Raw genomic sequence first — 10,989 nt, forward strand, 5'->3', positions numbered from 1 at the left:
AGTCATGCAGACACACGGTTTCATCTCGGCTGTCGTGTTTTAATTGTAGTTTGAAGCCCACGTTTTAATCACTAAATCAATAGCTTAGCCATACTCTGAGTCCCTTCTCCTGCTGTTAACCGTGTAGCTTTGCTGGATGATGTCATGCTCTAATGTTGCCCACAGTTAACTTCACTAACCTCCACAGTGCTTGTGTGAACTTGTTGCAGGAAGTTAGTGTGACAGAGCGAGTTTTTCCTGTTGAGACACTAACAGTTAAGGTTTGAAAATAAGTTCATCCACTCTTATTCTCAGTTTGCTGATACCTGATCTGCCAGCGTCCATTTTTGTAGCTCCGGTGTTTGAAATGAAAATAAAACAAATTCCCCTGGAAATCTGATTTTGGGGATGTGATTACTGTTGTGACGCTGCTGAAGCTCACCCTGTGTCCCACTGATGAGCTGCTGAAAAACCTGCTCCTCTTCTTTGTGCTGCGTCACTTTTCCTGTTTAGAATAGACTAGATAGAAGAATAGAAGAGAATTCAACTTTGTTGTCATTGCACATGTTACAGGTACAAGGCAACGAAATGCAGTTTGCATCCATCCACAGATATATTATATTATGGGTATGTTACAATGTACAGGGTATGAAGGTATAACTATAAGTATGTACAGGCTGTGTACAGGATATAAATATGAAAACTACACAAAAATATGAACTATGCACGTTATAAACAGTTGTAAAATTATAATGTTTGATAAACTGGCACTCAGAGTTGCCTTTGCTTTCATTTGTTGTATATTTTAGTGTTTCTCTGTGAAGCTGAGATGAAAGTGAAGCTGTGAGGCTGCTGGTTGGAGGCCCAGCTCGCTCAGGGACATTCTGTAGCTCTAACTGGGGCCTTCCTTTCTTTCTTCCTTTCTTTCTTTGTGTAAAGGAGCATGCATTGACTCTCTCTCCTCGCTCTCGCACTCTTTCCTTTTCATTCATAAATTCGGAGCTTCGCGTGTTCTCTTTTTTGTCGCTCTCCCATTTTCACCGAGTCTCTCGGGCCCTCTCGTTACTTTTGTTCTCCCTCCCCTTCAGACCTGTCGGTGGGTGAATGGCAGCAGGACGGCAGCAGTGGGAACACCAGCCGTGTGCTCAGCTACACCATCGCCCTCAACAACCCCCTCGGGCCCAAGACCGCCCCTGTGGTGGAGACGCAGGTCAGTCGTCAGGATGAACGTTTCTAGCTTCATTGTGTAGAAACTGGAGGGGAGGTTTTATTTTGTATTGATGCTTCAACTAGCTCTAATTTGAGATGTGAGAGAAGATGTTAGTACTCTGTTATTACGCTTCAATAATTTTGAGTCAGTTTAACTTTTTAGTTGAATTTGGAGACGTGTTCTGTCGGACACATTAGCATTTGTAGCATTCTGAGCTGTTGACCCATCACTTGAACACATTTAGACGTGTTTAATATAAAAAATCCTCTTTTTTGAGAACCTGTGCGAGTGGAACGAGGAGGATAAAGAGCAGCCAGGTGCTGCTGGTGCACTCGATTCACTGACCATCTGCAGAGGTTTTGACAGTTTGGAGCAATGTTTGGATAGATGAGGCCAAACTGGAGATGTTTAAAGCCAAAAACCAACACCTTGTAGCAACTGTCAGCACTGTATGTTCAAATGTTCTGCAGTCAGATATGAGCCATGCAACAGGACAATGATCCTTAGCAGAGAAGCAGCACTGTGGCAGGACCTGAGGAGAGCTGCACACAGCGGCTCACAAACCTCAAAGAAGAAGTTTTTCACTGCAGAGTCTTTATTTTCCACATGACCGTGTAATACGAGCACAAAGGAAGCTTCAATATTATCACTGATGATGATGATGATGGTGTGATTATTATATTTACGGAGCATAATAACTGACAGTTTAACTACTGTGAGAGAGCAGTTTGGATTGCTAGCTCTGTAGCATGTTTGATGCAGGTATTGCATCAAACATGGGAAACTTGCAGCAGCATTAGTCAACAAACCGCAGCTAGCTAGAGAAGAGCAAGATAGATTTGCTGATAAATCAGAGTGGGGCCTCAGAGGGAACCACAGAGTGCGTATAACGGATGCAGCCACCATGATTACTAGTGTTGTTTTGTGGTTTTGCATGTTTAACATGAAGCACTGACTCAGAAAGGTTTTGACATACAACTGTGATGTTTAGGTTTTTTGGGGGTTTTTGGGGTGGGGCTCTGTTGGATTCACTTCCTGCCTGTAGTTTCTACGTGGAGTGAAAAACATGGATCCTGCATTGCACTAAAACTCCACCTTCTCCCTGCTTACAGACGCTGCAGAAAAGCAGCGCCCGGGGCGAGTGCTACGTGGTGGACTCGGAGGTCATCACCTCAGGCATCCCATACCAGGACTACTTCTACACCGTCCACAGATACTGCCTCACCTCCATCAACAAACACAAGAGCCGACTCAGGTTTGTGCGCTCGTGGAGGTCGCCCGGCTTACTCTTCACGCTCACACGGTGTCACTTAGAGCCACGGCCGAGCAAACAAAGGAAGAACTGAAAAAACACTCGAGTTTATTTATGCAGCAGCCTGCACTCTATCAGACGGGCTCCTTACTGAAAACACTGTTGGACTCGGCGCTGCTTTACTTGATGATACTGTGACTGATAACGTTCGTGATTAGATAATAATCCAATCGAGTACACTTCACTTTGTAAATTCATAACTTCCATTGCTCTAAAAGCAACGGGCAAGTCGCAGAATATCCAGTTTAAAAAAATAAAATAAAAGCAGTTATTAAAGGAAATAAGATTTCAACAGAGCTCTGCGCCGTCTGTCCGTCCCTGATAAATGAGGACATCCAAACACGACAACATGAGCTGAGCAGGTCGACAAACACGACAGCAGACGAGCAGTAGAAGAAGTCATGATTGCATAAGTGGCTACAGGCTAATATTCTGTTAGCTTCCAGTGCTCGAATCAGTCCTTATTATGAAAATGCTGTTGGAGTAATAAGCAGCTGACGTACCAGAGACGCTGCTTAGCACGGCTAAAATGAACCACAGGACGGAGTTTGCAGCCCATGGGTGAAGCCACCGTGACATCATCACCCACTGGTGTCGAATGCTGTCAGTCAGATAATCCGTTAAAGAGCTCAAAGAGGCACCACCAGCACACACGGTGAAGCGCGAGGTCCACTTTAATGATTAAAAGCAGTGAAAAAGCTTAACGGACTCAGAAAACCTCCAAAAGTCTGAAAACGCAGACGGACCGAAGCCTCGTCAGGCCAGCTGTTTTCACCAAACACCAAAGAAACTTGGGTTTAGTTTAGTCTTAGTACACATTTTAATTTTTAATCAAATAATAATATTTTGTTTAATTTCTGCTCAGCCTGTGAGCATGACTGTGATAGAAATGGCACTCCACATGTCTGAAGTCTTGACTGTAGCATTCCCAGACTGAAGAGCATTTTCCACCAAAAGCAGCAGACGGTAGTTTCTCAATAGACCGTTATGCACATGGCCTGAAGACAGCTTAGCTGAAGTAAGAGCGGTGGCTCTCCTGTTCCCAGTTATCTTCATCTCAAGCCCAAATGCAGCCAAGTTCATTCTGCTTTAGGCTGTAAATATTCCTCCTGGTCGTCGCTTTCTGTCTGATTACATGAACCTAAATATGAGATGTCGTTGTTTTGACAGATGTCTTTCCCAAGAAATTGTGTCAAAGTTCCCACCTGGAGAGCGTTCACATTAAATATGCTCTCTGGATCATTCATAACCAACTTCAAGCATTAATATTCTGGCATACATCGAAGTCTGACGTCTGTGTCGTAGAGTAACAGGAACATGCGTGGGTACCTGTGTGTTTCGTCCATTTTCTGCCAATGCTCTTTAAAAAAAAAAGCATTCTGGGTGAAATATTGAATCATTTCACCATGTGGGGTAGGTTTGTACTTTAAAACACATACACAAAGCCACACTTTGTCGTTTAACCTGAAAACGGTATCAAAATCGCCCCTATTTTTGATTTTTAATATCCTCCCGATTCAGAGCTCGACTCTTTAGTCATAGTTGTACTTGCGTAATTCTCTGAACTTGATGCAGTTCTTTGGTAGACTGAAACACGCTAGCTTGCTAATTTTGTGAAATGCTCTTATACAAACGGGAGTTTGAATTATCAGATCAGACTGTAGAAAATGTAAGAGGCCCTGTGTGTAGTTACGAGCTGAGAAAAGTCCCGATTAAGACCAAAGTGATGCAGCGCAGGTTCAACTAAAGAGCTTTTCTTTCCAGAGAATAAAAATGATGCTTAAAAATGTTGCGCATGCTTTAAAAGTTCCTTTGCGTCTCCTCTGGCAGAGTTTCCTCAGACATCTGCTACAGGAAGCAGCCGTGGAGCCTGGTGAAGGCGCTGATCGAAAAAAACACCTGGAGCGGCATCGAAGAGTACTACAAACACATGGGTGAGTCAGGGCAGCCGAGCCGCTGAGAGAAACAAACAGGAAATGCTTAATTTAAAAGAAAAAAGGATGCTTCCTGCTGCAGATCAGAGAGATGGAGGATTGATGTGGTTTGCAATGTGGCCGCGAGCCGTTTATCTACAACTTCAGGTTCTTTGAACAGAGAAAACTTTGAGAGCTGACAACGTTTGATAGTTTGCTTCTGTTGTCTCACACTGCACCACACTGAACACGGTGAGCTTATATTTAGAGCAAAGTGCATTAAATTTATATTCAGATGTCTCAAATGTCAACAAATCTTTAGGTAATCCATTTCATATAGGCCTTGTTTACCTGCGTCCACGCAGCCCCCTGGGGGCCTGTGATGGTACTGCACAGAGACCACGAGCAGTCAATTAATATTCTTAAGTCTAATTTAAATAAAGAAAAAGGAAAAAAAATCTAACTTCTTGCTTTAAAAAGTGTGAAGATGATGCAAGGAGCAGAGATGTTGAAGGTAGAAGCTGTGACGAAGAGGGTGGAGTGGGCGGAGTGGGTGGAGATGAGCGTCAGGAGTGATTTGTGACAGAAGGATGGCAGGAAGAGAGAAAGGGAAGTTTTGTGAGATGACAGTGGGACGGCTGGTTGGGAGACGTGGCACTGACAGGGACGGGGGCGGAGCTTGAGGAAAAGGGGAGGAGACTCCTGCAGTGACTCTAAAACAAAATGTTCTTTCAGGTTTTATGGTTTTGAATTTAAATATTTACATTTTCTAAAGAAGCTGAACTGATGAGGAAGCTTCACTAGAACTAAACCTGAACCAAGCTCCTCCTGCAGCTCTGTTAATAACTATAAAGGTCTTAATATGGAGAATGAAACTGTTGATGGGGAATTAAATTACGTGAATCATTAGAAGCTGATTGAGAGAACATAATATCCCTGTAATGATATTATGATAACTCATTTTCTGCTTGTGCGCTGAGTGTAGTGGATGTTTAGGTGGGCCTCACGCTGTCCACAGATAAACAAGACATGGGCGCTGACAGAGAGCATATCAGATATCAGAGCTTACATTCTGTCACGCCGTCACAAGCTCCGGCCTGTAATCAGGCAGACGTACACATTTTTCTGTACGTGTCTGGTCGCGGTCGTCTCCGGAGCTTTTAAAGAGATCGCCTGGACGTCTGCGTGTGCGCTGATACTTTATGTAAAAGACAAACCGGAGCCATTAAGTTCATTTCTGTTTAAAGAAAGTCACAAAACAGACACGGGGGCTGCCAGTCCCACTTTCGAAGGTTTCAAATATAGTTTTTATTTTGGATAACGTTCTTGAAACTGCATCAAATTTGAACTTGGCCGGACTCGAGGCGTGTTGTGACACCTCATGGAGCGAGGTATTTTCCCTCCGGTCTTCCATTCTGGGTTTTAAATCTCTCACGCAGAGAGCGAGGTGTGCAAGCTGGAGACACTCCTGCAGACTGAGGTTACCGTGATGACCACAGGCGAAGCGGTGGGCACCGACGCCGCCAAGACCCCGCCCGGCTTGCGCCGCAGGAAACGCACGTGCTCGCGGCGGCAGGGCGAGAGGGAACGAGAGAGGGAAGGAGGAGGAGCGGGTGGTGGAGACCGAGGGGACAGAGGAGTGGGAGAGGAGAGGGACACGAGAGAAGCCGGTAAGTCCGCCCGGATACAGACGCAACCAGCGAGTCCCGCCTCTGTGCAGTAACGCCCTCTGGTGGTTGTGTTTGGTTTTCCAGCCGTCCAACACAACCTCACTGATTTCTAATTGATTCAGTAACAAAGTGTTCACTGTTGTGTCCTTTAGGCTCTCAGTTTATGAAGCTGGGGGAGCGATCGCGTGGCGGCGGGCACAACGGCATATCCACCATCCTCCTCATCGTCAGCTTCATGTAAGTGTTTGTGGAGTCGAGTGTGTGGATTGGATCTGTGGGTGAGCGTCGCTCTGTCTGTCCAGCATGTGTGGTCTTATTTAATCAGCAGCAGCGGAGACGGTTGTATGAGGAGGGGTTGTACTGTTGCACGGCGGCGTCAGGACCGGTGCACGACGTGTGCTCTCTGTACTGTGAGCTGATCACAGCCCTGCTTTGATTGTATGTCTCTGGTTAAAGTAGCTCGCTGCTGCTCAGTGCGCTGCTGAATGTTGCTCATGCAGACACAATCGATCCTTCTGCTTACTAACGGCCTCACGATGCCTTTCTTGCCATTTCTCTTTTTCCCTCCTTTCTGCATTACTTCTTGTGCGTAGGATCTGTATCAGGTTCGTATGAGAGGCTTTAAACGTTACACCACTGGCTGTTTAAATATGACCTCTGAGCACAAACGTACAGGAAAAATCCACCGTTCAGGCTGAACCTGAAGCTTTGACAAATTCAAATGAAATGTGATAAATGAGGTTCATTTCTCTTCGGTCTAAAAGCACAGCTGCTGATTATTTTAAGCTGCTCTCATAAACGTACGATTATCTGTCCCCAAAGGGAGGAGGATTATTTAAACGAGGATTCATAACCAGATTTTAAGTCATATAAAAAAAAAAGATGAAATCTGTCTGAAGAAATGTGACACCACATTTTAGCCTTTATTGGATAGAGACGGTGTAGAGACAGAAGCACTGAGCGAAACCGTCGCCCTCACGTCTGATTTATTTGTAAAATAAGAAGTTTTAAACTGAACAAGGTCGGTGCGACAAAGTTACAAAATTAGAATCAATCAAAGAACTGTTTCAGAAGTTTTTAATCCAAACCTGCTGGTCATACCTCCTCAGCATGTTTGACACACATGTGCTGCAGTGAGACCAGCTTAAAGGCCGCAGCCTGCCGTCTGTGTCGTTTGTATCGTGGCTGGGATGAAGTCTAGTTAAAGGTTTCCAGTAAGACGGAAAATTGAACAAAAATGAAAAGAAGCCTTGAAATTAGCCTGTGTGTGTGTTAGCTGACGGTGGATTCTTCCTGTAACAGCTCAGACTCCAACAAACCCACAAATATTTGTGTTCTTTTGTTCCGTTGGTTTTTCGACCTTCCTGCTGTCCGTGTGGTTCAGTGTGAAACATTTTCAGATTGTGGTTGGTGCTGAGTGACTCTGACCTCTGTGCGCTCTCTGTCCCCGTCAGTCTGGTGGTGCTGGTGGCGCTCAACATGCTGCTGTTCTACAAGCTGTACGCTCTGGAAAGAGCCGCACATACACTGGAGACGTGGCACTCCTACTCTGTTGCTGACAGGTAAAAGACACCGCCCTGCTTTCCTTAAAAACACACACACACACACACACACACACACACACACACACACACACACACACACACACACACACACGTTCCTCTGGGAAGGATAATTGGTGTTTGGTGTGAGTTGCTCCTGTGGGGGACCACAGCTCTGTTACTGCATAGCAACAGGTCAGAACAAGAAGTTTTAAAGGGGATAAGATCAGTAAAAATAGGATGAGGATCATTTAAGCAATAAAAAAATCTATTTCACACAAAATGAACCAAACGGCAAAACAAACAAATAAAAAACTGGCTTTCAGCAGGAAGGAAGTCCCGTCTTGTCTTATTCTCTGTGACGCAGGGACTATTTTCTTTCTACCGTCTACATCCGCCAGTTACAGAAGTGTGAAGCGAGCTAACGTTGCAGGTGGACGTCACTGTTTCCATCCCGTGAGGAGCGAAAGGTTTAATCCTCGGGTTTGTGTGGCCGCCTCCTGCACGCTGTGACACGCTCGGTTTGGTTGGAAGAAAATAGTTCGTCCATGAAACCGCTCACGGACGGGTTTGTGGATATTTTTAATAACCTGCTGAGTTTTCAAACATGTTTCGGTGCTTTGGACAGCACACAGGACAGGAAGTGCACTTTCAAACTAAAAGTTTGAGTTCCTGCTCGCACACTAACGCACATGGACATTCACATTTTTGGAAGCTTGTATTGAACCTTCTGACAAGTCTGTTTATGAGTTTTCATTTGTATTACTTTTGCTTTTTTGTCTAATTTATTGCTCAGTTTGTTTCTTAAACAAAAACATAAAAGGTCACTTTGTGCTGTTGACTCTGGGTTAAAGAGCTCTTCTTCTTCCTCTTGTTTCTCCTTCCTCCTCCTCACCCCTCAGTCCTTTGCCTCAGACAGCTGGGGAGTGGGCTCAGGTCCTGCAGCTGCAGAGGCAGTTTCATCAGGCCCAGCTCAGCAAGTGGCAGCAGATCCTGCAGTCCTCCGTCTCGCTGCTCGACCAGGTTGGCGTCCCGCTTCAGTTTGCGTTGACGGCTGGCTTCAGCTCACAGATTATAACCCAGCGTGTGCCTCTCTCTGTCTCCAGATGAAGCAGTCTTTAGAGAAGCTCCACCAGGGCATCGTGGTCCCAGAGGTCAAGCAGGACCCCCCTGCTGACGCGGAGTCCCTGACCGAGGCCTGAACCTCCCAACCTCCGAACCCGCAGAGATTCGGATCGTTTCCTGTTTGAACCCCGGTGAGAGAGGACGCCGCTCAGAACTCTCCTCGCCTGACTGACTTGAAACCGCGACGTTCACCTCGAGTGAACTCAGACTGGAAGCTTTCAGGACCACAGCAATAATTTCCCTGCAGCTGCAAGTCGTGCGTGTGTGTGCGTGTGTGCGTGCGTGCGTGCGTGCGTGCGTGTGTGTGTGCGTGCGTGCGTGTGTGTGACACGAGGCCACAGGTGGGCCCGTTCAGACCACCCGGTCAGCTGCAATCTCCTTTAATTCAGACCTCGACTATCACAGACCGAACTTCCTCTTCTGACCTGCAACATTTCAAAGGTTCACGATTCGGGAAAGCGGGAGCGTCGATCGACTCTCAGCGGACGAGAGAAAAGAGGACGAGGAACACGCTCCCACTTCTCCCGGGCTCTGTCAGGGTTTTACGTCTTTTTCAAACTCGGTGCGTGCGACTGTTTCCTGGACCACGACAGTATTTATTGTTGCCGCTGACTGTCTCGTCCTGCTCTGAAGAAGTCATGTGATGCCTGTTTCCTGCTCTGATTTGCTGTTTTGTGCGTGGGCCAAGAGGGGCTCCACGAGAACGATCACTGGCCCCAGCAATAATAGTGATTCATGTTCTGAATGTTTCAGCAGAGTAGTACATAGATACATATATATATATATAATGGTAATAATGAACCGTGTGTGAGTGTGTGTGCAGCGGAGGACATTTGGAGGTGAGAGACGGGCGTTCGTGTTAGTTTGTTTTTGAAGATTTCTCTTTCATGTTGGGTTCAGGTGGAAGCTCTAAGGTCTGATCAGTGACGGAGCGACTCCTGTGAGGACCAAGCAGACCTGTGAGGGTCCCGGAGAAGAAAAAAAGGGAATTTTTCTGGCAGTATTGTTTTTCTGTGTGTGTGTTTGTACGATTCATTTTCTTTTTATTCAGTTTTCATCTTCCGTCTTTGATTTTTGACGTTATTCGTCCTCCCCGCTCACCGGACCTGAAAACATTTCACCCACCCGAGAGCTTCCTCTCTGGTTTTCTTTCCTGCTCTTCCTCACGCTCTCGTTCTCTTTCTCTCTCCATTTCGTTTTGGAAAACGGCGTCTGCTGAAGCATGCGGGCCCTGCTGTGCACGGCCGTGCGTGGGTAACAAAAGGATGTAATATTTATTAAAGGAGGGAGAGAGGGATGAGGAGCAGAGATGGGAATGTACTGTAAAGATGTGATTGTACACCATGCTATGGAGAGAAATGAAAAGCTCTAAACACGCAACAACGCCTCACTTTTCTTTGAGTCTGTGTTTGTCTCCTTTGGCTTAATCCGTTTTGGTTCACAAATAAAGTTCCTGCAGTCTTCTCCAACCGAGGAAAACCTCCGTCAGTGCAGGTAGGACATGTTGAAACATGGGTCTCATCTTTCCCCGCACCATGTCGTCCCATCCCGGGAATATCTGAGCTCCCGTGCTGATGATCGTTGAAACAACAGTCGTGCAAACACAGTGAGGATAAACCAGGCTTTGCTCTGCTGTAATGCCTCTTTGCACCACTAGAAGGTGCAGTTAGTCTGTGTGACTTTTGCTTAACCACTTTATTTACAGTGGGGGTGGGCGCTAAAATTAAACAGACAACATGAAGTCAAAGGAGCTCTCCATGCAGGTGAAACGAGCCACCTTTAACCTGCCAAAGCAGAAAGAACCCACTAGAGAAATTGCTCCAATATTAGGATTAGCAAAGTCTCAGTTTGGTACACCATGAGACCGAAAGACAGCACTGAACTCAGCAACGCAAAAAGTCCTGGATGTCCACAGAAGACCGCAGTGGTGGATGATCGCAGAATAATTTCCATGGTGAAGAGAAACCCCTTCACAACAGCCAACCAAGTGAACAACACTCGATATCCAAGTCTACCATAGAGAGAAGACTGCATGAAAGTAAATACAGAGGGTTCACTGCAGGGTGCAAGTCACTGAAACCAAGATCAAGAAAAAAGTCAAGAGAAGACGTGGAACCGCTCATGATCCAGAGCACATCATCTGTAAAACACGGCAGAGGCTGTGTGATGGTGTGGGCGTGCACGGCTGCCAGTGGCACTGAGACACTAGTGTTTTTTGATGATGTGACTCAGGACAGAA

General features: G+C 46.0%; 1 protein-coding gene across 6 annotated transcripts in view; it reads left to right on the forward strand.

Annotated features, from left to right (window-relative positions):
• The window catches only part of gramd1a (GRAM domain containing 1A), a 43,485-nt gene extending 33,352 nt beyond the window's left edge, over positions 1–10,133 (forward strand). For all 6 annotated transcript variants that reach the window (XM_086312528.1, XM_086312530.1, XM_086312533.1 and 3 more), the window contains 8 exons: positions 1,068–1,189; positions 2,302–2,444; positions 4,332–4,435; positions 5,854–6,084; positions 6,237–6,321; positions 7,539–7,646; positions 8,528–8,648; positions 8,732–10,133. In XM_086312528.1, coding sequence (XP_086168654.1) covers positions 1,068–1,189; positions 2,302–2,444; positions 4,332–4,435; positions 5,854–6,084; positions 6,237–6,321; positions 7,539–7,646; positions 8,528–8,648; positions 8,732–8,827 — 1,010 coding nt within the window. In that variant the 3' untranslated portion in view covers positions 8,828–10,133. The remainder of the gene's footprint in view (positions 1–1,067; positions 1,190–2,301; positions 2,445–4,331; positions 4,436–5,853; positions 6,085–6,236; positions 6,322–7,538; positions 7,647–8,527; positions 8,649–8,731) is intronic.
• The last annotated feature ends 856 nt before the right edge of the window (positions 10,134–10,989 follow it).

The sequence above is a fragment of the Aulonocara sp. 'chitande type north' Nkhata Bay genome, linkage group LG11 (genome assembly GCF_057382095.1).
Source record: "Aulonocara sp. 'chitande type north' Nkhata Bay isolate Kocher_YH1m ecotype deep benthic linkage group LG11, A_spYH_male_GT1.1, whole genome shotgun sequence".
Classification (NCBI taxonomy): Eukaryota; Metazoa; Chordata; class Actinopteri; order Cichliformes; family Cichlidae; genus Aulonocara; species Aulonocara sp. 'chitande type north' Nkhata Bay.